We start from the raw sequence: 27848 nt of genomic DNA on the forward strand, positions 1-27848 counted from the left end.
TCCATAGATTCGCAGATGCCACTTTCACTGCTTTCTTTGGATTAAAATTAAAACTTTCACTGGAATGACCACCAAAAAGTTATTTAAACTCTCCGAGTTTCAGTTCGCACAGGTAAGAAAATAACACTTATTGTCAGTATTTCCTGTGAAGCATAAACGATAGGCAAAACACCTGGCACAACAAATTTCGCCCCAAGACTACACAAGTTCGTTTTGAGGCTTTTATCTGTGTTCACTGGCCTCCACCTGAAGACCAGAAACTATCAGCTACCCTGCAGTGGAAGCCTCCGCCCCCGGCACTATGTGAGGGCGTGGCCAGCGGGAAGGACCCGGTTGTCTCCGCCCCACTCGGGGCGCCCAGCGCGCCTGATCGCTTCTGCCCTTTATCCCCCCGCACCCTGATCCGCGGCCGCCCGTGTCTCTTCTTCCTTAGTACCGGAGACGGAGACGCCTGCAAGGGTTTGAATCCGACGTGGAGTGAGGCATAGCCCGGAACAGCCCGGGCCCGGCGCGCCGCGGCCACTCGAAGCCCCCGCCGTCGCCACGCCCACGCGCCGTCGCCTCGGCTCCGCCCCACTGAGAGCAGAAACTTGTGGGGCCTGCCTTGGAGCTCTCGTTCTTGCGGTGGTCTTTACTACCATGCCGCTGTATGAAGGCCTAGGGAGCGGCGGGGAGAAAACGGCAGTCGTGATAGACCTAGGAGAGGCTTTTACCAAGTGAGTGGCGACGGCGCTGACTGCGGTCGTCCTGAGGGGAGGGCGGGTGGTCGAGGCCCGGCCCCGGTCCTCTTCCCAGGCTCACGGGGCAGTTTGCCATATCTCCATTTTTTCCTCCAGCACCTCCGCAAATTACGGCCCTTATTATTTATTTTCAACATGGGCTATACGAGTCCCGAGGATCCCGTTCTGACTCCTGGAGAGGCCCAGGAGGCTTCGGGAGAATGGTTTTCGCCGCCGCCCCAGGTTGTCACCCCGGATTGAACGGACCCTTTGGTGTGATCCATGCAGGGGATGACAGCGATGGCTTAGACCTTATCCTGGGCTTACCTGCTTAGGAGGGTAGCAACCGAACTGTAACGTAAACGTTTATTGAATGGAGCGTCTGTTGGTACCGGAGATTCAAATATAAGACAGGGCCATTGCTCCACAAGAGTAGGAAGTCCAATTAGAGAGACGGAACACATAAACAAAGAGGTGAAGCCCTGTAGGTAAGACGAGATCCTTTGTTGTGCCCGGCCCCGAACTCTTAAATTAGGAAATTTGAGATGTTTTAAAAGGCAGCTTGTAAACACTAGTGGCTTTCAGTCTTTTGGATGGCATAGATCCGTTTGACGACCGAAAGCAAGCCACAGATACACAAACCTTAAAATATTTGCCCACGGTTTCAGAGGTTAGCGGACGATCACAGTGGTCCTTGGACTTGGGGTTGTGAGCCCTTGTACTGGGCTCAAGAGGACGATAAGAGAATTGCCTCTTGTATAGATATTTGAAATAGAAATATCTGAAAATCTTTATATATATCTGAACACTGCCTAGTATATAGTAGGTATTTAATAATTATTTGTTGAATAAGTTGTCAAAACCGCCTATTTAAGTATTGGACCTCAGGTGCTCCAGAATTGGATTAAACACAGGTTTATGTGTTTGGTCCATGACATTCTTGGTCCATGACATTCTCTTACTGTTCTATGCAAGATCCTCCCTTATTTATGTTTTATTTTAAATGTTTATTTTAATAGCATAATAAATACCTTGAGGCTGACACCCAAAGATAATTAGTCTGGCTATGAGGAAATGAGAAGCAGAAAGTTACTATACAGGAAGATGATTATTGACAAATCAAGAGGAGGGTAATAAGATGAATTTATGAAGTAAAAGAAAGGAATTGAAGTCAACCAGTGGGCTGCATCCTGGGGTATTTGAGGAGCATTGGTGCAAATAAACATGGAGATGTAACTAGTAGAAGATGGAAGGAGCTATTTGGGAATAGGAGAGCAGTACTGGAAACTAGGCGGGATAAGAAGAGATCATGTTAAGACTAAACTTACATGGTGATCATTTTTAGCAGAATTTTTAGAAAGGTTTTGTTTTACTAACATGAAACATACATGCAAATACCTAAATACTTGGGAGAATCTTTTTTTTTTTTTTTGAGATTTTATTTATTTGACAGAGAGACACAGTGAGAGAGGGAACACAAGCAGAGGGAGTGGGAGAGGGAGAAGCAGGCTTCCTGCAGGGGGAGCCAGATGCGGGGCTCGATCCCAGGACCCTGGGATCATGACCTGAGCCGAAGGCAGACGCTTAACGGCTGAGCCACCCGGGCGTCCCAGGTGAACCATTTTTTTAAGGATGAAATATTATGAGGTTTTTAAAATACCAAGACCATTTTGGGCAGAAGCTTATTATATGAAGTTCATGACATTTGAACATCCTGATTATGTCAAATACACATAATGTAAAAAAAAGACCAAAAGGAAACACATAAATATGGAAATTAATATTAGAGTGATGAAATTATGAGTAACTCATGAATTATGTAAGTGAAGTCATATAATGTAGTCAGATAATCCAGGGTTGTAGAGATGTGTTGCCTAAAATTCAGCTATAATTTAAAACTGAGAAACACCTGGGTGGCTCAGTCAGGTAAGCATCTGCCTTCAGCTCAGGTCATGATCCCAGGGTCCTGAGATCGAGTCCTGCATTGGGCTCCTTGCTCAACAGGGAGCCTTCTTCTCCCTCTGCCTGCCGCTCCCCCTGCTTGTGTGCTCTCTCTCTCTCACTCATGAATAAATACATAAAATCTTTAAAAAAAAAAAAAAACTATAAAAAGTACATACTGGTCTAAAATAGTATACTGTTTCATTTCGATATCACTAATTTGAAACAATTTTTTACCTGTAATACACAATTATGAATATAGATGGCATTAATTTTTTCTTAGTTTCTTTGTCCCTTTTAATACATCAGAGATGTTTCCATATGTTTTTGTGACCACTGCTTTGAAACAAATGCAGAAAAACTTGTTTCTGTGACAAATACATAGAATGTTACAATAAGTTGAATGTTTCAATTTTCTGTTTATTTTCAGGTGTGGATTTGCTGGAGAAACTGGTCCAAGATGCATAATTCCTAGTGTGATTAAAAAAGCTGGGCTGCCTAAGGTATTGACTTTTTTAACAATTTAGTAAAACAAGTGCTGTACTATAAAATATTTTTTAATGTGACTTCAAGTAAGATTGATTAGAACAATGCTAAATATGTAACTTATGACTGTATTCCAAGAAAAAAATTTTAAATCTTTATTTCATTTTAAGTTTCCTACCAAAGCTAATTTGACCAACCAGGAATTGTAGAGCAATAGGAAGAATAATTTTGCATGCCATAAAATTCACGTGTTAAAATCAAATACAGATGCTTCTGCCATAACTTAATATTTGCATTCCTGAAAAACCTTTCCATCACAAATAAAAGTAGGCTTATGGTGGGGCAGACCTTATAAAACCCACATAATTTTGTAATTACAGCACTAGCAAAAGTAATAACTGATTCCTCAGGAAAAAAATTAGAATAGCTTTGGCTTGCAACTGAGAGTGCCTGGAGGCTCTCTCGGGGATATTAAAAATAAAATGGAATAATGGATTGAAAATGTTGGTCAGTGGGTGCTGAGCCAGTGCAGATGGAAGTCAGTTCTGAGCCAGTGGGGCTATTGTTAAGGTGGAACCAAGAGGAAATGCAGCCCAATGAAGAGTCATGAAAGGGTCTGCTTTGGGAAGGGAGCCCCTGCTACAGAAGATCATTTAAGCTTTTGAAGATTTTATTTATTTGAGAAAGAGCGCGCGCGCGCGTGTGAGAGAGAGAGAGAGAGAGAGGGAGGGCGCACGCTTGCGCTCCTGTGCATAAGCAGGGGGAGGGGCAGAGGGAGGGGCAGCCTCCCCGCTGAGCAGGGAGCCCTGCACAGGGCTCTATCCCAGGACCCTGGGATCATGACCTGAGCCAAAGCAGACCGTTAATGGACTGATCCATCTAGGGCCCCTCATTTAAGCTTTTGAAAAATAGATCTTAAAGGATGCCTATGTGTGTGGCCACTGAGCTGATGACTTTTTTTTTTTTTTCAAAGATTTTATTTAGGGCGCCTGGGTGGCTCAGATGGTTAAGCGTCTGCTTTCGGCTCAGGTCATGATCCCAGGGTACTGGGATAGAGTCCCGCATCGGGCTCCCTGCTCAGCAGGGAGCCTGCTTCTCCCTCTGCCTCTGCCTCTTTCTCTCTCTCTCTCTCTCCCCCTGTCTCTCATGAATAAATAAATAAAATCTTTAAAAAAAAAAAAGATTTTATTTATTTATTTGACAGAGAGAGAGAGAGAGAGAGATCACAAGTAGTCAGACAGGCAGGCAGAGGGAGAGGGAGAAGCAGGCTCCCCCGCTGAGCATGATGCCCGATGCGGGGCTCCATCCCAGGACGCTGGGATCATGACTTGAGCCGAAGGCAGCCGCTTAACTGACTGAGCCACCCAGGCGCCCCAACTTTCTTTTTCTTGATGAAAGTTATAACTCTGCTATCATTTCAGCTCCTCTTGTCTAACATGAACTAATACAAATTTCACATTATGTAGATACTATTCCCTTATTTAGCAATGGAAATATGGTATTTGGTTTTATAAAAGTACATATTGTAACAAAATAGATTAGTACATCAGTTTATATTTGGTAATGGGATACATCTTTAAGATCTACAAGAAATACATTGATTCACAAATCTTTTTAATTTATGCTTGATTAGGGAATCACTTTATTGATTTCAAAATTTTCCAGGGGTGCCTGGCTGGCACAGTCAGAAGAACATTGCAACTTTTGATCTCAGGGTTGTGAGTTCGAGCCCCACGTTGGGTTTAGAGATTACTTAAATAAAAACTTAAAAAAATAAAAATTTTGGGGGGGCACCTGGGTGGCTCAGTTGGTTGAGTGGCTGACTCTTGATCTCAACTCAGGTCTTGATTTTAGGGTCGTGAGTTCAAGCCCCATGTTGGGCTCAGTGCTGGTCAGGGAGCCTATATGAATGAATGAATGAATGAATGAATGCATGCTGGTCAGGGAGCCTATATGAATGAATGAATGAATGAACGAACAAAAGATAGGTATATACAATTTTTTTTCCCCGCAAATCCTTGCATAAGCTAGAAATATAGTAGGTACTTGTGGTGTGTATTCAAAATGTGATGGAAGTTCCTGTCTATTCACTTTTCATGTTCTTTTGCTTTATAATAATTGAGGTTAATGTGATACTTGATAAATTTCTAGATAGATTCCTGACTGGACTTAGAACTTTAACATTCTCATTGATATTTTTCTTAGTGCTTTTAGCTTTTATATTCATCTTGAAAAGACAAATATGTATTTGAAGATTAATCTATAATCAGCCATACATGGTTTGGAACCTTCTTTAAGCTACATAAAATCATGAAATCAGCTGAGCTAATGGTCTTTCCACTAAAAGTAAATGAAGAGAGGTCTGCCAGTGATGCATCAGAGTACTTACAGCTTTCTGAGGATCATAAGTAAAGCCCTTGTTCTCTATTGGTGTTGACTTAGCACTCATGGGCTGGTAGTGTTTGCATATACTGTTTAGTGCTGTTTTTCACCACACGTTTGTGAGCATGTACTTGGTGCCTGGTACTGTGTCAGTTGAAGGAGGATATATCATAAGCAAACTAGGAACAGTTCTTGCACCTTAGAGTATGTAGTCTAATGGGAAGGTAGACATTTCACAAGTAATTAAGTGGGGTGATCTTACAAAAGGGAAAGTGTTATTGCTTTGGGTGTGACTTACAGGGACTGGACCAACTCTGGAGTGTTTGAGGAAGCTTTTGATACTTTTTAATCAGTGATTTTGATCAGTCCTGCCAAAATGGTAAGTCCAGATGGAGGAAAAATGCAAATGAGCATAGCTTTCTACTTGTGGACACATACTTTTATCCCCACAAAGCAAAAAGTTCTGTTATCTTAGGCCCATTCTTAAAGATTCCTAATTTAAGTGATTTATTTATGTTTAATGTTTGCATTTATTCCCAATAAAGATTAGTTGTGATTTATTATCAGAAAATGCATTAGTACAATAAATAAGCATGTTTTAATTTGAGATTATTTTGTTATTATAAATTAATAAATTATTTTAATTTTTTTATAGCCTATCAAAGTTGTTCAATATAATATCAATACAGAAGAATTGTATTCCTACCTGAAGGAATTCATCCACATACTGTATTTCAGGTAAGATGCAGTTGTGTTTGTTTTTTACCCCCAGCTTTTGTGATTAGATTTTCCTAATGCCGGTCATAGTAATATTTGGTTGTGTTACATCTGATGCAAAAAAAAAAGTTGACCTCCACTGCATTTTTACTTGCTTATTTTCAACCTTTTCCAAAATGTATTTGAAGACTAGATAACTGGCAAGCATAAGGAAATGCTGAAAACAAATTAAATGTTCATTAATAAAGGGGGTTGGATAATTAAATTATTATATATCCATATAGTGAAACACTTTACAGCCATTAAAAAAAGAGTTCTGTATCTATATGTAGTCATACAAAAGGTGTCTTAGATATATTGATAATTGAAAAAAGCAAGTTTCAGAACATCTGTGGAATAAACGCTTCTATTAAAATACATTCATATGCATGGACCATAATGACAATATACAAACTGCTATAAATGATAGTTTCTGGCTAGTAGAAGTGTAAGGTATTTGTACTTTCCAAGTTATAAACTTCTGTTATATTTGGAATTTTGTGAGCATATATTACTTTTGTAACCTAAAAAAAGAAAAAATCTTTTTAATGACTCAAGTGTGTATTCATACTAGGCTGTAGCTTTTGTTTACTGAGATAAATGAAGTAACAGATGTAAAGATACTGACACAGTAACTAGCACTTAATAATTAGAGTTCAGGAATGTTACGTTTCCAGGGTAATAAAATAAATATGTCTTTTTGTCATAAAACATCTTGAGCTAAGGTAGTATAGTTTCTCTTTTCTTAACAAAATTGCATTATGTGCCAAAATGAATACCAACTTTTATTTACTTTCATAAGTAAAAACTATCACTTTCCAGGCATCTGTTGGTGAATCCTAGAGACCGCCGAGTTGTGGTTATCGAGTCGGTACTATGTCCTTCCCACTTCAGAGAGACACTCACTCGGGTTCTTTTCAAATATTTTGAGGTACCTGTTTTTTATGTTGTTGTTTTTTGTAGGTACTAAAACTTAAACTAAAAGGTCCTTGTTTAATTTCCTTCATTATATATATTTTACACGTGCATTTGAGAAACCAGGTGAGATTAAACTCAAGCGATTTTAAATTGACCATTTATTTTCTTTTCTTTGTATGATTATTTCATGTGTAATCAGCCTTTCATCCAATACTTAGGTAACTGACAATTTCTTATTGATATTTCTGTTATTTATTTATTTTAACATAGGTTTTTTTTTGTTTGAGGACTTTTTTAGAATTAAAAGGTATATTCTTTGCTGTGGTGTTTATAATGTGTTTTTTTCCTCAGGTCTTTCTAGTTTCTGTTGTTTAGTTATGCTGACTGTTCTAAATTCTTCAGTTCCTTCATTTTAGGCTTTATTTATTTATTTATTTTTAAGATTTTATTTATTTATTTGAAAGAGAGAGCAAGCATGAGCAAGGGGAGGGGCAGAGGGACAAGAAGACTCCCCGCCGAGTGGGGAGTCCCATTGTGGGGCTTGATCCCGGGACTCTGAGATCATAACCTGAGCTGAAGTCAGACATTTAACTGACTGAGCCACCCAGGTGCCACCTCCATGCCTTTTTCAATGTCTTTACTTAGAACTATCCCCCGCCCTGCCCTCTGACACAACCTTTAGGTAAGGGAAATATGGCCATTATATTTTAGCATTTGTTTATAAGGACTTTCATATTTTGATTGAATATTTATCTGATATTTGGGGTATCACCAGATCTGGCAAATTCTCGCTGAAAATGTCACACAGAGTTAAGGATTTTTATAGCTCTTCAATTTAATTTTAACTGCTATATTATGTTTTAAAAGTAGAGCTCATATTACAAACTTTGCAAATAAAGACAATCAAGAATCTTTTTTTTTTTTTTTTTTTTTTTTTAAGACAATCAAGAATCTTTTTCTTAATTTTCATTTTGATGGCAAAGACATCTATTTTTTTAAATTTAAGCATCTTTTTTCGAATTTATGTTTCTGTACCTCTTCTTTTATCCCTTTCATTTTTCCCTCCAAAAGAGAGAGAACAGGGGCGCCTGGGTGGCTCAGTCGGTTAAGCGTCTGTCTTCGGCTCAGGTCATGGTCCCAGGGTCCTGGGGTCGAGCCCCGCATCGGGCTCCCTGCTCCGCGGGAAGCCTGCTTCTCTGTCTCCTTCGGCCTGCTGCTCCACTTGCTTGTGCTCTCTCTTTCTCTTTCAAATAAATAAAATCTTTTAAAAAAGAGAGAGAGAACAAAAATTAAAAAAAAAAGTTTCGTAATTGTCATTTTGGAATAAAATAACTTAGAGAATTTAAAGAGTGTTTTTATTTATTGTATATTTACATGATTGTGTAAATTCAAATAAATCAACAAACTAGTTCTTGGCACCATAAAATGGTTGAAAGGTATCATAAATATAATGTTACTGTGAATTTTTTCAAGTATATTTGAAATATATGGGAAACACCTTCAACTACTGGTTTTGTTGTTGTTATTGTTATTTTGGTTTTATTCTTTTCTAGGTTCCATCTGTCCTGCTTGCTCCAAGTCATCTAATGGCTCTTCTGACACTTGGGATAAACTCTGCTATGGTCCTGGATTGCGGATATAGGGAGAGCCTGGTGTTACCTGTATCTTTTTTTGTCAAGCAGCTGATTTTTCAGTTTTTACCCTACTTTAACATAATTAGGCTTATTATAAGTGGTTTTCATGCAATGAAACTATTTGGGGTTACCATATACAAGTATAAATTCCCATGTGGAAAAAATTCACAGGATTGTGAGACTTAAATTTTGTAGAAATTACCATTGTGACTTGGTCCTGGTATGTACTTCAGAGGTCAGACCTCATGAATATTATGTTCAATTTTTAAGAGGAACATTAGCTAATTAGGATGTGTCATAGTACTTGACTACCTTAGTCAAGTTCTAAGAAAAGATCATACAAAGAGTAATTGGAGAAACTAAAATGAGAAAGTTAAATCAAGAAAAATTAAAACACGAAATCTGCTTTCAAATAGCTGAAGGGCTTGCTGTGGAAAAGTAAGTACATTTTTTTCTTTTTCTCTCATTGGAGGCACAGTAGGGTATAGGGTTTATGATTTTGGTTTTGGAATCAAATACACACATAAGTGGTAATTCTTGGCAATGCTTCTTACTAGTTGTATGATGTTAATCAAGTAATCTCTTTGGGCCTCAGTTCTCTCATCTGTGTAATGGGAATTATAATAATTCCACCTCATGAAGGGGATATTGTGTGACTTGAGTGAGACAATGTATGTTAAGTATTTAGCATATGACCTGGCATGTAATAACTTGCTTAACAGTGCTCTAGTTTTATATCATTCACCACTGGGAAGAACTTCCTAGTAATTCAAGCTATCCCAAAATGGAATTAGTGACTATACACTGGTGCATTCCTTGTCATTAGAAGCATGTAAGCTGAGTATAGGTAAAGGCTCTTAGAAATGTTAATAGTGAGGGTGCCTGGGTGGCTCAGATGGTTAAGTGTCTGCCTTCAGCTCAGTCATGGAGTCCCGCATCGGGCTCCCTGCTCAGTGGGGAGCCTCCTTCTCTCCTGCTCCCCCTGCTTATGCTCTCTCTCTCTCTCCCTCTGTCAAATAAATAAATAAAATCTTAAAAAAAAAAAAAAATTGTTAACAGTGGATATTGTTCCATTGAAAAGGACGTTGAAGTATGTAAGTGCATGACTCTTAGGAAGTTTTGAGATCTACATATGTATTTATTAGAAGAAATACTTGGGGGAGTGAAATCAAGAATCATTAGCTCCTAAAGAACTAAATTAGGTAATAGTTTTTAAAATATAAAGTATTTTCTGGGGCGCCTGGGTGGCTCAGTCGGTTGGGTGTCTGCCTTCGGCTTGGGTCTCCCAGGGTCCTGTGATCGGACCCCACGTCGGGCTCCCTGCTTGGCAGAGAGCCTGCTTCTCCCTCTCCCACTCCCCCTGCTTGTGCGCTCCCCCCCCACTAAATAAATAAATAAAATCTTTTAAAAATATATATGAAGTATTTTGTGTTTAAATCTCCTAACAGTGGGGTGCCTGGGTGGCGCAGTCAGCTGAGCATCTGACTCTTAGTTTCGGCTCAGGTTGTGATCTCAGGGTTGTGAGATTGAGCCCCGCCTTGGGCTCTGTGCTCAGAGTCCACTTAAGACTCTCTCTCCCGGGGCGCCTGGGTGGCTCAGTCGGTTAAGCGTCTGCCTTCGGCTCAAGTCATGATCCCGGGGTCCTGGGATCGAGCCCTGCATCAGGCTCCTTGCTCTGCGGGAAGCCTGCTTCTCCCTCTCCCTCTGCTGTTCCCCCTGCTTGTGTTCCCTCTCTCTCTCTCTGTCAAATAAATAAATAAAATCTTTAAAAAAAAAAAAAAAAAAGACTTTCTCTCCCTCTTCCCCTCCCCCCTTCAAATAAATAAATCTTAAAAAAAAACCAAAAACCTCATAACAATCCTACAACATAGGTATTATTCTCCTTGTTATATAAAGCAGAAGATTGAAAGTTGGGGTAGATGGTTATCTACCCAAGGTCATATATACCCAAGGTCATATAAGCACATAGCCAAGATGTATAACTCATGTTTGTTTCCAAAGCCAATGTTCTTACCAATATACTCTTTCCTTTTTTTATAAATATTGTACTTATATACATCAGCAAAAACAATATGGAAAATAAGGTAACATCCACAGTATAGTATTGTCCACTCCTCTCAGCTCTAATAGGAATACAATGTGAGACATATATGTAATTTAAAATTTTTCTAAGAGCTACATTTTTAAAAGTACAAGTGAAAGATGAAGTTACTATATTTTATTTAACCCAATATATTCAAAATATTATCATTTCAACATAGAAACTATATAAAAATTATGAGATATTTTATAGGGTTTTTTGTATGTGCGTATTAAGTCCTCTAAATTTGGTATCAAGTTTGTTCTTATAGCACATCTCAATTCAGACTGGCCACATTTCAAGTAGCTACTTTATTAGACACCCTAGTTGTAACTAACGAATTCTGTGTGTGTGTGTTTGTGTGTGTGTGTGTATGTGTGTGTTTAACCTTTTTCTTTGAAGAAGAATATGAAAAAAGACTGGTTTTTCTGTAACTCTTTTAAAAATATGAAGACTTTGTTACCAAAGTTGACTTAATACTGCAGAAGGTGAGGAAAGTATCAAGGAAGCCATGTTTTATCTCCTAAAATAGTTGTACCCTTAACTACCCTATAGATATATGAAGGAATCCCAGTACTAAATTGTTGGGGAGCGCTCCCCCTAGGAGGAAAAGCTCTTCACAAGTAAGTGTCTTGGGATTTAGCACATTTGCTCCACCTGTACCACAAAAACATGTTAATTTTTTGACAGTGATCAATAAAGGGTAATATGGACATTTAATGTTATTTAGTCCATTTTCTATTACCCTTCTTTCTATATAAAGATGTATTCATCTTTTAAGGATAAAACCACCTTTTTTTTCAAGATTTTATTTATTTTTTTGACAGAGACACAGCGAGAGAGGGAACACAGGCAGGGGGAGTGGGAGAGGGAGAAGCAGGCTTCCTGCCGAGCAGGGAGCCCGATGTGGGGCTCGATCCCAGGACCCTGGGATCATGACCTGAGCCAAAGGCAGACGCTTAACGACTGAGCCACCCAGGCGCCCCAGGATAAAACCACTTTAGTTTAAAGCATTATAACCTATTATGTAGTAAAAGTATTAAGAGAAGGATATCAAGTACAATATTTTAGTTCCAGTAACTACTTTTTTTTAATTTCAGGGAGTTGGAAACTCAGCTGCTGGAGCAATGTACTGTTGACACAGGTGCTGCTAAAGAACAGAGCTTTCCCTCCGTGATGGGTAAAACTATTTTAAACTATTTAAGGGTGGTTTACATTCCCTTGTCGTTCTTCGACTCATTTGTTTTCTACCTCATTGTATAGTTACTCTCTTTTCCCTCACATCACTGATGTCATTGCTCCAATTATAAGGTCATTATTGACCTCTTAATTACCAAATCCAATAGTTTAATTTTGGTCATCCTTTCTAGAACTTTTGACATTGTGGATTATCATATACTTTTGATATTATCTCTTCTCTTTGCTTTCAGGCCTCTGTTCCTTTTATGGTGTTCTATTATTATGTGATGTTCCTTGGTTTCCTCTGCTCTTGCTTTCTCTACTGATATTCTCCTAGGTATCTGGTTTTCATTTTTTCTTCCTCCTGGCTTTTTAAAAGTGATCTCATCTATTTTTATAACTTCAGCTACGTCAATATGCAGTTGATTCTCAAATGTATCATTGGGCCTGACCCTTCTTGATATTCATATCTCCAACTGATTTTTAGGTGTAAACTAGGCATGTTTAGGTACCTCGTACTTAAGACCTTCAAAAAGTGAATATATTATCTCTTCTTCCAAATTCATTTCAACAAGTCATTCTCAGATAAAGATGATATCTTCCTTATCTCTCATTTTAGAAAACTGGAGTTAAAAGTCCTTTCAGTTCTCCCTCAGAAATCTCTCTTAAATTTCATATCTTTTTCTCTATCATCTATACTACTGAACATCTGAAAGCAAAGACGTTGTAAACTAGACCCTCATTATTTCTTGCTTGGATTATTATAGGAGACTCTCTGGACTGGTTTAGTATTTCATACTGTTGCCAGAAATAACTTACACAATACAAGTCTGATTACACGGCTTAAGGATTTTTGCTGGCTCCACAGCTTAAAATCCAAATTATTTGCTTGATATACTTGTTTCTTCCCAATCTGACTTTTTTTCTACCTCTTAGCCCTAAACTACTAAACTTAACCCTGTGTGACTTATTTCAGCTACAGTAAATTTCATATAGTCTTCTAGGCTCCACTAGTCCTCCCACAACCATGAGCGTTTATTTATTCTCTTTCTTTACCTGGGATGTTGGGTTTTTGATCCCTCTACATGACTCAGCTGGAATGTCATTTTATTTATTTATTTATTTATTTATTTATTTATTTATTTATTATTTATTTATTTATTTAAAGATTTTATTTATTAATTCATGAGAGACAGAGAGAGAGAGAGAGAGGGAGAAGCAGGCTCCCAAGGAGCAGAGAGCCCAATGTGGGACTCGATCCCAGGACTCTGGGATCATGACCTGAACCAAAGGCAGGCGCTTAACCATCTGAGCCACTCAGGCGCCCTGGAATGTCATTTTATTATAAAGCCTTCCTCATTTCCCCTGAGGAGAATAAATTTCTCCCCTCTCTGTTAAGTCCTCAGTAGTATTTATTATAGCACATATGACACATCCTCGTTTGCCTGTTAACTCACCTGTTTCCCTTCGTAGACTTTTGAGGATCCCTGTCTTAGTTGTTTTTCAATCAGTAGCACTTAGTTTACTACCTGGGCACTGAATAAATGTTGGAAAGAGAAAGGCAGGTTTTTAGGACATATATCCTTGCGTATATTGTTTTCCAATTTTTCTTTTAGTAGTTAAGATAATAGCATTCTCTATTCTATAGATTAGATTATAATTTTTCTTTTCCAGATAAACTTTGTTACTTTTTTAGTATGTCATGAAGACAGTTAATTTATAAAAAGTGTCCAAAGATAATGGGTTTGTGTAGCATCCCAAGATATTTTTAATGAAGGTCTTCTTTAAAACTAATTATAACTTACCTTAAAATTCTGAACTGTACATTCTTGGACACCGTTTTTTAACCAACCACCATGGACTCTCTAATCTTTCTCTCACATAATCCCCAAAGTCTGAGTCTGTGATAGCCTTGTAGTCCTACTAATTGTGGAATTAAATCATATCATTATTTGCTGAATGACATGCTTATTAGGAGGATCAGAAATGCAAACACATTTGAAATATCTCTTGTCAAGGTCCTTAGCAAGGATTAAGTGCACATTTTATGTATACTTGGGTATTCTTAAATGAACTCTGAATGAGCTTTTTTCATTTAGTATTTGGAACCTAGTTCAAAAAGAATAAATATACTTTCGTATATACTTTATAATATACTTTAGTATATTTATAGTAACTTATAAAGGATAACCTAAGTACATTGATTTGAAAAGTGTACAGTTTAAAAATAAATTATATATAAAAATATTATGCTTCTTATTCTCCTAAATTAACCAAAATTTAGATATGATTGTTCAGAGCCAGAGACCATGAATACCTCTTGTTTCTATTTCTTATTTGAGAAGTTTATTTATTTATTTATTTTTAAAGATTTTATTTATTTATTTGACAGAGAGATAGCGAGAGAGGGAGCACAAGCAGGGGGAGTGGGAGAGGGAGAAGCAGGCCTCCCGCGGAGCAGGGAGCCCGATGTGGGACTCAATCCCAGGACCCTGGGATCATGACCTGAGCCAAAGGCAGACGCTTAACGACTGAGCCACCCAGGCGCCCCTCTTATTTGAGAAGTTTAAATAGTTGTTATTATTCACTAAGATTAAGGAAGCCCTTCCCAAAGCAGCATCTACCCCAGCTAAAATAAGCCCTTTATTTTCAAGCCTGCTTTACATGTTGCCTAAAGAAAACTTTTTCATATTACCAGATTTGTTGTATGTTGGAATTCATCTGAATATCCCTAAAGAGTATATAGCAGTTGTGAAATGCTACAGTTTTTAGCACTTATTCTTAATTTATAGGTTCCTATAATCTAGTTACATTTCTCTCATCTCTTTATAGCCAAATTAAAATTTTTTTGGAAATCTCTATCCTTTTGTGAGGTGAATTTCAACACATAAGGATAGAAGTCTTCAAACTTTTTGATCGCACACTAGCCCCATCAGTAAAAAACTTTGGAGCATGTACCTTCAATACGTATGTATGTTTATTTATAAATTATATGCATACTATTATTGCTATATTATGAAACACACAAAAGTAGGAATTTGGAAAGGATGAGATAATGATAAATAATAATTCTAAAGCTGTACTTACTAATGCTAAAAGTTTTTTGCTCCTCAAAAAAGCAATGCGATTAATATTATTTATTATTTTTTTTAAAGGTTATGGCTTAACATTTTGAAGGTGTGGCTTCTAAGTTTAATTTATAGTAATACTTTGTTTCAGTGGCTGTCATACCTTAAAAGATATAGCTAACAAGATATGTAGGTTCTGATGGAAGAAGTGCATATGAGTACCCTTATGAAATCATGATTCCATTTTCAGCTCTAAATTTCTGTCTTCCTTGATGTAAATAATGTTTTTATAAATCAGAATATTTTTACATATTTAATAATGAGTTAAGTCTGAGTTTAGAAGATTTTAAATTTAGGTTAGAAAATGTTTCTGAGTCTGACTTGGATAACTAGATTTTTAGCAACAGAATCACATCACAATGGTAATATATCCAAATGTCCACTTTCTAAAGGCTCTCTATATTGTATAGATTTCTTTGAATAGATACATTCTCCTTTTTCCTCCAAATTTTTATTTAAATTCTAGTTAATTAACATATAGTATAATACTGGTTTCAGGAGTAGAATTTCGTGATTCATCCGTAGAATTTAGTCGTTCATCACTTACATACAACACCCAGGGCTCATCAGAACAAGTACCCTTCTTAATACCCATCACCCATTTAACCCATCCCCCCGCCCACCAGTTTGTTTTCTATCGTTAAGAGTCTCTTATGGTTTGCTTCCTCTCTTTTTTTCTTTTTCTGTTCTTCTATGTTCATATGTTTTGTTTCCTAAATTCCACATATGAGTGAAATCATATGGTATTTGTCTTTCTCTGACTGACTTATTTCACTTATCATAATACACTAGCTTCATCCATGTCATTGCAAATGGCAAGATTTCATTCTTTTTGATGGCTGGGTAATATTCCTGTGTGTGTGTGTGTGTGTGTGTGTGTGTGTGTGTGTGTGTGTGTGTGTGTTGACTTTGAATGATGAAGTTTCTTCCCTAGAAACAAAGGTAACTTTTTTGTTTGGCTTTTAAAAAGTTATAGTACTTATATTTTTAAAAATTTTTCTGAAATGGAAAGTGGTAATGTTGTGCAATTTAGCAGACTGTTTCTGCTTATTATTGAACTTCTGTAGTTCTAAATAAAATTTCTGTTTCAGGTTCAATTCCAGAAGGTGTCTTAGAGGACATTAAAGGTAAACTAAATTCCCATTTTTGTCCTTTTTATCCTTAAGTATTAGTTTATTTTTTTATTTTTATTTTTTTGTAAAGATTTTATTTATTTATGTGACAGAGAGAGACACAGCAAGAGAGGGAACACAAGCAAGGGGAGTGGGAGAGGGAGAAGCGGGCTTCCCGCGGAGCTGGGAGCCCGATATGGGCTCCATCCCAGGACCTTGGGATCATGACCTGAGCCGAAGGCAGACGCTTAACGACTGTGCCACCCAGGCGCCCCATATCCTTAAGTATTAGTTTAGAAGGCATGTGTTTCTAGAAATATTTACAGAGGTACAAAATAATATTAAGTACATAATATAATATCCTAAAAATATTTAATATACAGGATAGGCTATGGAATAATGTAAATAAAATTTTTATTTTTCTTTAGATTTATGGAAGCTTTTGGCATTATTTATGATGTCTTATTTTTTTTTTTTTTTAAAGATTTTTTATTTATTTATCTGAGAGAGAGAATGGGAGACAGAGAGAATGAGAGGGGGAGGATCAGAGGAAGAAGCAGACTCCCCGCTGAGCGGGGAGTCCGATGCGGGACTCGATCCCAGGACTCCAGGATCATGACCCGAGCCGAAGGCAGTTGCTTAACCAACTGAGCCACCCAGGCGCCCCTATGATGTCTTATTGAAGAAACTTCTCAATTATAGAGTATACAGGATTACTAGGGAATTAACAGTTTGCACAGTATGAATTAACAGATAAATTGCTTCAGAAAGATACTGGTTTTATGTTGTATAGAGGTTTTTGTTTTTTTTTTTTAAGATTTTATTTATTTATTTGACAGAGAGAGACATAGTGAGAACAGGAACAAAGCAGGGGGAGTGAGAGAGGGAGAAGCAGGCTTCCCGCGGAACAGGGAGCCCGATGTGGGACTCGATCCCAGGACCCTGGGATCATGACCTGAGCCGAAGGCAGATGCTTAATGACTGAGCCACCCAGGTGCCCCGAGGTTTTTTTTTACTCTAGTTTTTAAATACATATTTGTAAGGTCATTTTACTGACTTTGGAAGTTCTAATTTGGGGCCAAAGTATATTGGATTCACTTTACTAGGATATATTACCTCTCCCTTGCTAGAGTGCATTTTTATAATTTTTAAATGGAGTTTTCTGGATTTTTTTTTTGGTAAGATTGATTGATTTGAGAGAGAGCGAGAGAGCACAAGCAGGAGGGGAAGGGACAGAAGGAGAGGGAGCAGCAGACTCGCCACTGATCAGGACCCTGAGATCATGACCAGAGCCAAAGGCAGACGCTTAACTGACTGAGCCACCCAGGCACCCCAGTTTTCTGGTATTTTGATTCACTGAAAGAAAAGGCATTTAAAATATAATTTAATATTCTTCAGTACTGAGAATGTCAATGTAAAATTAATAAGAGAATTAAATGAGACCTGGGGATAATCTGTTAAAATATTAAGTGATTTGTTCAGTGTCACACCAAAGGTAGAGTTAGAGCTAGGGCTGCAAAATGGATCTTGTTCTTCATTTTATTATTTACTTACATGGTATAATTACCTAAAATTTTTTCAGTTATTGTAAAACCTGAGTCATTTGTACATGCTTATTGCAGTGGCTTCTTCTGCCAAGTATCTAAGATCTTAAGGGCTAGGTATTTATCTTGTATGACAAAGATAGCTATGAGGACTTGAATAAAATAAAAAATATGTAAGTAGCTTGAACACCTAGCTTACCATCTAGCGTATTGAACACCTAGCTTACTATCTAGCATATTAACATATTGGAGATTCTTAATATATTTTGAATTAGTGAATGAGAAGAATTTTATGTAAAATATAAATATATATTTAACTAACATGTTTTACAAGGAATTAACTCATTAGATTGCATTCAACATCAGTTTTGTTTCTACTTAAAACTTTATTCCTTACCTATTTGTGAAAATATTTTTTTTTATTTTAAAGATTTTATTTATTTTTCAACAGAGAGAGAGAGAGAGTGAGAGAGGGAACACAAGCAGGGGGAGTGGGAGAGGGAGAAGCAGGCTTTCCGCTGAGCAGGGAGCCCGACGTGGGACTCAATCCCAGGACCCTGGGATCATGACCTGAGCTGAAGGCAGACGCTTAACGACTGAACCACCCAGGCGCCATATTTGTGAAAATAATTTGAAGGAACTTATTATAAAAGGTACTTTGCAATAGAAATAATCTTTGATGGCACCTGGGTGGCTCAGTTGGTCAAACATCTGCCTTCGGCTCAGGTCATGATCCCAGGGTCCTGGGATCGAGCCCCATATCGGGCGCCCTGCTCAGCAGGGAGCCTGCTTCTCCCTCTCCCCTTGCTCCTCCCCCATGCTCATGCTCTCTCACTCTCTCTTTCTGTCTCTCTCTCAAATAAATAAAATCTTCAAAAAAAAAGAATCTTTGAAAGAATAAATGTTCAAAGTGCAAAAAAAAGGTGATCTAGTAGAAGGAAAATGGTAGTGTTGGGCTATGCCAAGAAGGAGAAAATAATCATGTCAATAAACACTAAACTAAGGAGTGTTACTATGGCTAAGAGCAAAATTTAGCTTTGTGTTCTGACCAAGATTTTTAAAAAGAATCAGATAGGTAGATACATAAGATTAGATACAGAGATAGAAATCAGTCTGGTTCAAAGAAACATGCTACATTTTCATGATGCTAAAATTTATTTTTATTATGGTACTCTTTATACAGGGAATACCAAAAAATAGTTTCCTCTGGGCGCCTGGGTGGCTCAGTTGGTTAAGCATCTGCCTTCAGTTCAGGTCATGATCCCAGGGTCCTGGGATCGAGCCCCATATTGGGCTCCCTGCTCAGCAGGGAGTCTGCTTCTCCCTCCCCCTGCTCTTGCGTGTGCTCTCTCTCTCTCTAAAATAAATTAAATCTTAAAAAAAAAAAAAAAAAGTTTCCTCAGAGGTGTTTTTTTTATGTGATTTTGTGAAAGATGAATATGCAACATGTCTTATGATTCCGCAGTGAATGAAAAAGTTCTTTATTTGTGAATAAATTGTCATAACCAAACTAAAGCCAGGGATAGTTTATAAAATCCAAAAGAATGGATAACTAGCATGTTCACTTGAATAGAATTGTTTTAACTGGACATAGATTGATTCAATCACAAACCATAACACAGTCTCCTTTTCTTTCTCATAAGTGCGCACTTGCTTTGTAAGTGATCTAAAACGTGGATTAAAAATCCAAGCAGCAAAATTTAATATTGATGGGAATACTGAGGTAAGTTAAAAATAAATATATATTCTTTTTCCAGAGGTTATAACCTATATATTTATGCTTATGATATTTATATTTCAGCGTCCCTCACCACCTCCAAATGTTGACTACCCATTAGATGGAGAGAAGATTTTACATGTTCTTGGATCAATCAGGTAGACCTTAATTGTTATGAGCAAATAATGAACAAGAATGAATTTTTGGGCTTTAAAAATATCTAAGCCTTTAATATTGCTGATTTAACAATTATGTGTTTTTCATAAGGCCTCCTCATTTATGATTAATTTTATTCAACTTTTTAATTTTAAAAAATTTAAGTAATTCAGAATTAATTTACTAGTAGAACTATGGTAGAGAATAAAGTATAATACATTTTTTTAAGATTTTATTTATTTAGAGAGAGCATACATGCGTGAGCTGGGGGGAGGGACAGAGGGAAAGAGAGAAAGAATCTCAAGCAGACTCCATGCTGAGCTCAGAACCTGATGGGGAGCTGATCTCAGGAAATCATGACCTGAGCCAAAATCTAAGTCAGACACTCAACCGACTGAGCCACCCAGGTGCCCCTAAAGCATAATACTTTAAAACAGGGTTCAGCAAACCTTTTTCATAAAGAGCCAAGCTTTGGTTTTGTGAGCCATATGATCTGTGTTGCAACTACTTACCTCTACAGTTGGAGTGCAAAATCAATCATAGATAGTATGTAAATGAATGAGTATGGCTGTGTTCCAATAAAATTTTATTTACAAAAACGGGCTGGATTTGGCTTGCAGGCCACAGTTTGCTGGCTCTTGCTTTAGAATGTTTTCATGTTAGAAAGAATGCATTCTTCCAAATACGCTAAATCTTTTTTTTTTTTTTAAGATTTTATTTATTTATTTGAGAGAAAGAGTGAGCAAGAGAAAGAGAGAAGGAGCAGGGGGAGGGGTAGAAGCAGACTCCCCACTGAGCAGGGAACCAGACGTGGGTCTTGATCCCAGGACCCTGAGATCGTAACTTGAGCCAAAGGCAGACACTTAATGGACTGAGCCACCCAGGCGCCCCAAATATGCTAAATCTTAAGGACCAGTTAGTGATTCACTTTTTCATTATTCATTAGATTATTCTATTCAGTGATGCAATATAAGTTAAGGACTTACATAATTATATTGGTAACAATAGCATTTATGTTTATACACAAGCTTTATAAAATTTGTATTTATGAAAGTTTCATTTGTAAAATATTAGATCAGAAGATGTACAGAAAAAAGTTATGTAAACATTGAAGAGCCTGTTGGATTCTGAGATAATATAGAGGTTGAGATATTAAAAGGATGAACATAAATACACAGATGTTAAAGATGGTAGGGTAGAACAAAAAAAGTGAGAATGTAATACTTTTTGATAGTAACTTTAATCGTTTTACCTCTTTTTTAAGTTATATTCATTAAATTACTATTTTAAATTTTCTCCAGGTTGTTGAGTGGAGCCCAAAATAAGAGAAGAAAATAGATGTTGAAGGAAATTAATACGGAGCTTTTTGGTTACGTAATAGTAGGAAAATAGGTTGGGAATAAAAAAACCACTGTGTCTCACCTTTTAAACCCAATTAATTTACGATTGTTTGCTAACATGTTTTTCCTACCGAAAATCTAGTTCATTTGTTTTTTTTTTTTTAAGATTTTATTTATTTATTTGAGACAGAGAGAATGAGAGAGACAGAGCACATGAGAGGGGGGAGGGTCAGAGGAAGAAGCAGGCTCCCTGCTGAGCAGGGAGCCCGATGCGGGACTCGATCCAGGGACTCCAGGATCATGACCTGAGCCGAAGGCAGTCGCTTAATCAACTGAGCCACCCAGGCGCCCCCGAAAATCTAGTTCATTTGAAACCTAATAGACATAGTTCAGACCAGTAGTTTGTTGGTAAATCAGAAGGGTCATTTAAAGTAAAAGACCATTTTAAAAAACCATATATTAAACATTAAACATATTAAAGTATATAAATATGTAATTATTTGCCAAACTTTTTTCTAGAACCTTTTCTTTGAGGGTAAGTCTGCTTCGAGAGTTTGGAGTTAAGTGTACATAAACCAGGAAATTCATGGTTTATTATTTCCAAGTTTTTTGTTTCTGTTTTCGTTTTTAAGTGCAGTGAAAACTTAGTTATTTGTGAATCAGTCTTGGTACAGAATTCTTATAGACATTTTCTTCTAGACTTTTACGGTTGTATTACCCATATTAAAAAGATTTTAGGGGCACCTGGGTGGCTCATTTGGTTGAGCATCTGACTTTTGATTTTGGCTAAGGTCATGATCTTGGGGTCCTGGGATCGAGCCCTGTGTTGGGCTCCGTGCTCAGTGTGGAGTCTGCTTGAGATTCTCTCTCCCTCTTCCTCTACCCCTCCCTGTATGCTTTCTGTCTCTCTAATGAGTAAATAAAATCTTGAAAAAAAAAAAAAAGATTTAAAAAGTATTTGTCTTTTCAAAGCATTCAGCGTAGCTCACATAGAAAAACAACTTATTTTCTACCCTAGTATTTGTTGGTTAAGTAATAATTGTAAAATTATATAATTTCAATATCAAATCTATTGACAATAAAAGACTTGGAAAAAGAAAACTGATGCTCTGTAAGCATTCATCTCAACTGGTAGGAATGGAGGTATGCAGGCGTAGCAGCAAGTGGCCACCTGTGAGTGTTGAGTGTTCTGCAGGCCTCAGTATACTTTCCTGGTTGAGAATTTTATGTTTTGAAAAAGATTCAAGAAAGCTTCAAAATTCTATGCATTGTATGATCTAAATTTTATTTTTAAGAAATAGAGTTTATATATGCATATGTATAGATAGTTTTATATTGCATCACTTAGTATTCAGTTTGGCCACCAATTACACAAACCTGACAGTAGTGGCTTCACCAAGATAGAATTTTTTCTCTCTCGGGGCACCTGGGTGGCTCAGTCAGTTAAACGTCTGCCTTTGGCTCAGGTCATGATCCTAGGGTCCTGGGACTGAGCCCTGTATAAGGCGCCCCTCTCAGCAGGGAGTCTGCTTCTCCCTCTCCCTCTATCCCTCCCCCTGTTCGTGCTCTCTCTCAAATAAATAATCCTAAAAAAAAAAAAAAGTTTGTCTCTCTTTTAAAAGAAATTCACAGGTAGATAGTCCAGGGATGGTATGACAACTCCCATCAGGGATGTAAATATCCTTCCATCTCTCTCATCCTTTGGGGGGTAGCCTTGTCCTTAGGGACCAGGGTGGTTGCTGGAGCTACTATATCTGTGTTTAAAGTAAGGACCCCTAGGAAGGAAAAGAAAAAAGTGCTTCCTCTCTGTTTTGTTTTGTTTAATTTATTTATTTTGAGAGAGAGAGATTGAATCTATGTAGGGGGGAGGGGCAGAAGGAGAGGGAGAGAGAGTCTCAAGCAGACTCTGTGCTGAGTGCAGAGCCCCACTCGGGGCTTGATCCCATGACTCTGAGGTCACAACCTGAGCTGAAACCAAGAGTTGGCCACTTAACCAGCTGTGCCACCCAGCAGCCCCTGCTTCCACTCCTTTTTAAGGAGACTTTCTAGAAGTCCCACATACCACTTCTACCTCCATCTCATTGTCACTTAGCTACACATCTAGCTACAAGGGAGGCAGGTAAATACAGTGTTTAACTCGGGAGAGGCATTGTATCCACCTTAAAAATGGAGTTCTATCTTTTTTTTTTCCTTCCAAATAATTACAGATTCACAGGAAATTGCAAAGATAATATAGGGAGGCTCATGTACTCTTCACCCAGTTTCTCCCAGTGGTTACATCTTACTTAACTGTAGTACAATAGTAAAACCAGTAAATTGGTGTCGGTGTAACATGTGTATGTATAGTTCTGTGTAATTTTATCACACACAGATTTTTGTAATCACCACCACCATCAAGATATAAAACTATTCCATCACTACAAAGATCTTCCTTGTGCTACCCCAAAATAGGGTTCTTTTAATTTGAGAATGAACAGGAAAATGGAAAATGGATATTTTATTAGGCAACTAACAATCTTTGCCATATGTTATTTTTAAAAACAAAGAAATGCTTGGGGAGAGGATTGTTTTTTATATCTTTTGTATCACTGTGGATATGCTTCTTGAATCCTATTTTTATAGAATTTCACTCCTTTCCTGTTATTAGGCTTAAGGAAGTATAACTGGACAAACTGTATGTTAATCTGTACATAATAATAGTTGTAGCTAATACTTGGGGAGCGCCTCCTTTGTACCAGGCAGTGTTCTCCTTTTTTTTTTTTTTTTTTAAAGATTTTATTTATTCATTTGAGAGAGAATGGGAGAGAGAGCACGAGATGGGGGAGGGTCAGAGGGAGAAGCAGACTCCCCGCTGAGCAGGGAGCCCGATGCGGGAATCGATCCTGGGACTCCAGGATCATGACCTGAGCCGAAGGCAGTCGCTTAACCAACTGAGCCACCCAGGCGCCCCAGGCAGTGTTCTCTTGACTCACTGGATCCTCACCTCAATACCTGTGAGGCAGGTGCTTCTATTCCTCTCATTCACAAATGCAAACACCTTGTGTTTAATAATTATTCTATGTTAACATAGTACTGTTACTTAAAAAAATAGAACTAATGGTATATTCTGTATCATACTATATGATGCCGACAAAGCACTCTGTTTTTGATCTCATTAGAGATTCAGTTGTGGAGATTCTTTTTGAACAAGATAATGAAGAGAAATCGGTTGCCACTTTAATACTGGATTCCCTTATACAGGTATTTTGATTTCGTAAAAAGTTTCAATTTACAACTACAGCCCTTTAGAGAAAAAAATTTTTTTTAAAGATTTATTTATTTGAGAGAGAGCGAGCGAGCATGGGGGAGGGGCAGAGTGAGAGGGAAAGAGTTCTAAGCAGACTCCACACTGAGTGGGGAGCCTGATGCCAGGCCCAGTCTCACAACCCTGATATCACAACCTGAGCTCAAACGAAGAGTTAGATGCTTAACTGACTGTCCCACCCAGGCGCCCTGAGAAAAAAATTTTTTAAGTAATCTCTACATCCCATGTGGGGCTTGAATTCACAACCCCATAATCAAGAGTCTTATGCTCTACTGACTGAGCCAGCCAGGCGACCTGAGAAAATTTTTAAATGTTATTCTGTATTTATATTTTATTTTATTTTTTTAAAGATTTTATTTATTTATTTGACTGAGAGAGCACAAGCAGGGGGAGCGGCAGACAGAGGGAGAGGGAGAAGCAGGTTCCCACCGAGCAGGGAGCCCGATGTGGGGCTCGATCCCAGGACCCTGGGATCATGACCTGAGCTGAAGGCAGATGCTTAACCGACTGAGCCACCCAGGCGCCCCTGTATTTATATTTTAGCCACTGGTTACAATTTTTAGCTTTTATGTTAAATTTTACAGTTACCGAGTTTTACTTTGGCACTGAGATAGGGTATTTACAACATGTCAGACTCAGGGATAAGTAGTGCTATCATGTATTATTTCTGTAGCAACAGTATCAGATTTTTATTTTGTACCTAGTACAGCTTGTAGTTTCTTTAAATGCAGGTTTGTGTAGTATTGAATTTTAAATTCCACAGGGTGTATGATAGTATGTTTCTTTTGTTTAATGACTATGGCATCACAGAACTCCATGTGAAATGCCAGCGCTTTGGAAGATACTGTCTACCTCTGGCAGTTCTACTCAGAGACTCTTACGAAAAACATAGCATCAGTGAAAGACTTTAACATTCTAATTTTTAGAACTGATGTAGAAACAATTTTTCCAAGAATGTTATCTTCCCACTTGACAACTGGCTCTGGATATAATAACTGTGAAGTTACCACCTTAGAAAAATTAAGTTTCCACATACTTACTTACTAAAAAAGAAAGTTGTTTTATTTCTTCTCATGTTCTTTGCTCAACTGAGTCATTCTGTCTTGAAAATGAGAATACTCACATATAACTACCATATACTCTGTGGAATTTTAAATTCTATACTATTAGATTTTGAAATCTTTAAAGTTCTATATTAAGTATATGGCAGTATTATCATGGTTATATTTGCTGCATGAAAAACTCCCTTGTTAAAGAAACCTTGCTGTGCCTTTTTTTTTTTTTTGTAATAGTAATGCTCACCTATTTAATTTGTAATATATAATCTGTATATTTTCTTGAATCCAATCAAGCATTATTTATACAGTTAAGAATAAATTTTTTTTTCTTTCTTTTCAATAACAGTGCCCAATAGACACCAGAAAGCAACTAGCAGAGAATTTGGTGGTCACGGGTGGCACATCTATGTTGCCAGGATTCCTCCACAGATTGCTTGCAGAAATAAGGTATTTGGTAGAAAAACCAAAATATAAAAAAGCACTTGGCACCAAGACATTCCGAATTCATACTCCACCTGCAAAGGCTAATTGTGTGGCCTGGTTGGGAGGTAAGAATTTAGTTTTTAAGATATAATGATTATATAGTAATTGGTTCCTGAATGGTATTATTAATGGATATATTAGAATAGATGATTCAGTCTTAAAAATTGCTCACTTAACAAACTAATAGAACTATTAAATAATTTTCTTTGAACACTAACTTTTCCTCAAGTTATTGTCAGAATCATATATCTATTTCTCTTGGCATTTGCACTTTAATTTTTTTTTTTTTTTTAACGATTTTATTTATTTGACAGAGACACGGCGAGAGAGGGAGCACAAGCAGAGGGAGGGGGAGAGGGAGAAGCAGGCTCCCCGCTGAGCAGGGAGCCCGATGCGGGGCTTGATCCCAGGACCCTGGGATCATGACCTGAGCTGAAGGCAGACGCTTAACGACCGAGCCACTCAGGCGCCCCTGCACTTTAATTTTTTAAGTAAACTTCATCCAATTAAAGTCATTTCTCATATTAGTGATGGATAGCTGTGCATTTATTCCAGTGGTACTACCGTTGCTCATAACATTTGTTTTAATTCCTTCTAAAGCCAATTTGTGAGCCATATGTGAGAATTGATCTCTTTATTTTATAATTATACTTTATTTTGTGACTGAGTTCATTGAATGATAGTTCATAAGAAATGATAGTTTCATTGAAATAAGGAAATAGCCTATATACATGAAAAGAGACTAGAGAGAGAGAAAGAGACTATATATATATGTAGAGAGAGAGAGAGACTACTTTGAAGATACATATATATAGGGAGAGAGAGACACTACTTTGAAGAGAAAAACAATCATGGATGTGTATATTTATATATGTTCTGATACGTGTTTTAAAATGCATCTGCAGCTAATATGTATCTTGATCATTAGAAAAAGTATTGAGATTTTAAATGAATATTGTATTTCTTGTAGAATTTGGTAAAAATGTAATTTTGATCTAGGACAAATGGATTTAGTTACCAAATTATTTTTTAAAGACTGCCATGTGGGTCTTTATAAAGTCTTCAGCATAGACTTGGGTGGCATTATAATGATGCTTACTGGGTTTTACAGTGCTGTTTTATTTATTGACATACAATCTTAGAGTTGTGGCAAAGAAAACTAAAGGTATTATTTACTGTATTTACACAGAATTGAAAATAGTTTCCACCCCTCTCTACCTCACCTGCTTTTAGACACAGTAATGCTTGCTAGCATTTTCACTATAATCTGCTATAGGCCATTTAAGTTACTTTCAACATAGGAGTTGTGGCTTACCCTGTTATTCAAAATACAGGATATAAAAGAACTGCAATTACTTTGAAGAGTGTGAATATGCATTACTGAATTTCACCTGTTCTCTCTTGCCATATAATGAAGTGGTTTTATGTGTACATAAAATTTTCTGGTAAAAGTTTTCATCTTAACTATAAAAATATTTTTTACCACACAGGAGCTATTTTTGGGGCACTGCAGGACATACTTGGGAGCCGTTCAGTCTCAAAGGAGTATTATAATCAGACAGGCCGTATACCTGATTGGTGTTCTCTTAATAACCCACCTTTGGAAATGATGTTTGATGTCGGGAAAGCTCAGCCACCGCTGATGAAGAGAGCCTTTTCCACTGAGAAATAAAATTTGATTGAAATTCAGCTTTGCTTTGTATCAAGTATCTAATCAATTATAAGCAAATTGTACAAAGTATATAGGATGCTGTTAGAGATGATTTTATGGAAGTGAAAGCATTTCTTTAGTTACTTTTTGCATTAATATTTAATTCTTTTGACTGTTGTTCTTCTTGTGTAACAGTAAAATAGCTGATGCTTATGAAATTTGTTGTATTTATATCAATAAAATATAGTAAAGCAGTTTAA

At 37.3% G+C, this 27848-nt stretch overlaps 1 protein-coding gene across 1 annotated transcript; it reads left to right on the forward strand.

The window, feature by feature from the left end:
* The first annotated feature begins 546 nt into the window (after positions 1-546).
* ACTR10 (actin related protein 10) lies at positions 547-27848 on the forward strand. Its single transcript, XM_036117475.2, has 13 exons — positions 547-716; positions 3091-3163; positions 6184-6266; positions 7107-7215; positions 8756-8863; positions 11472-11539; positions 12017-12096; positions 16315-16350; positions 19523-19602; positions 19681-19754; positions 24251-24332; positions 25801-26002; positions 27428-27848. The coding sequence occupies exons 1-13, from the start codon at positions 640-642 to the stop codon at positions 27607-27609; spliced, it is 1254 nt and encodes a 417-aa protein (XP_035973368.1). The 5' UTR covers positions 547-639; the 3' UTR covers positions 27610-27848.

The sequence above is a fragment of the Halichoerus grypus genome, chromosome 8 (assembly GCF_964656455.1).
Source record: "Halichoerus grypus chromosome 8, mHalGry1.hap1.1, whole genome shotgun sequence".
NCBI classification, from domain to species: domain Eukaryota; kingdom Metazoa; phylum Chordata; class Mammalia; order Carnivora; family Phocidae; genus Halichoerus; species Halichoerus grypus.

What these genes read in the sequence shown, in the direction of transcription:
- ACTR10 (XM_036117475.2), top strand. Translation starts at nt 640, where the DNA reads ATGCCGCTGTATGAAGGCCTAGGGAGCGGCGGGGAGAAAACGGCAGTC. An exon ending in TTCTTTTCAAATATTTTGAG is followed by an intron (nt 7,216 to 8,755) that starts GTACCTGTTTTT and finishes ATTCTTTTCTAG; the next exon opens with GTTCCATCTGTCCTGCTTGC. An exon ending in ATATTGATGGGAATACTGAG is followed by an intron (nt 19,603 to 19,680) that starts GTAAGTTAAAAA and finishes TTTATATTTCAG; the next exon opens with CGTCCCTCACCACCTCCAAA.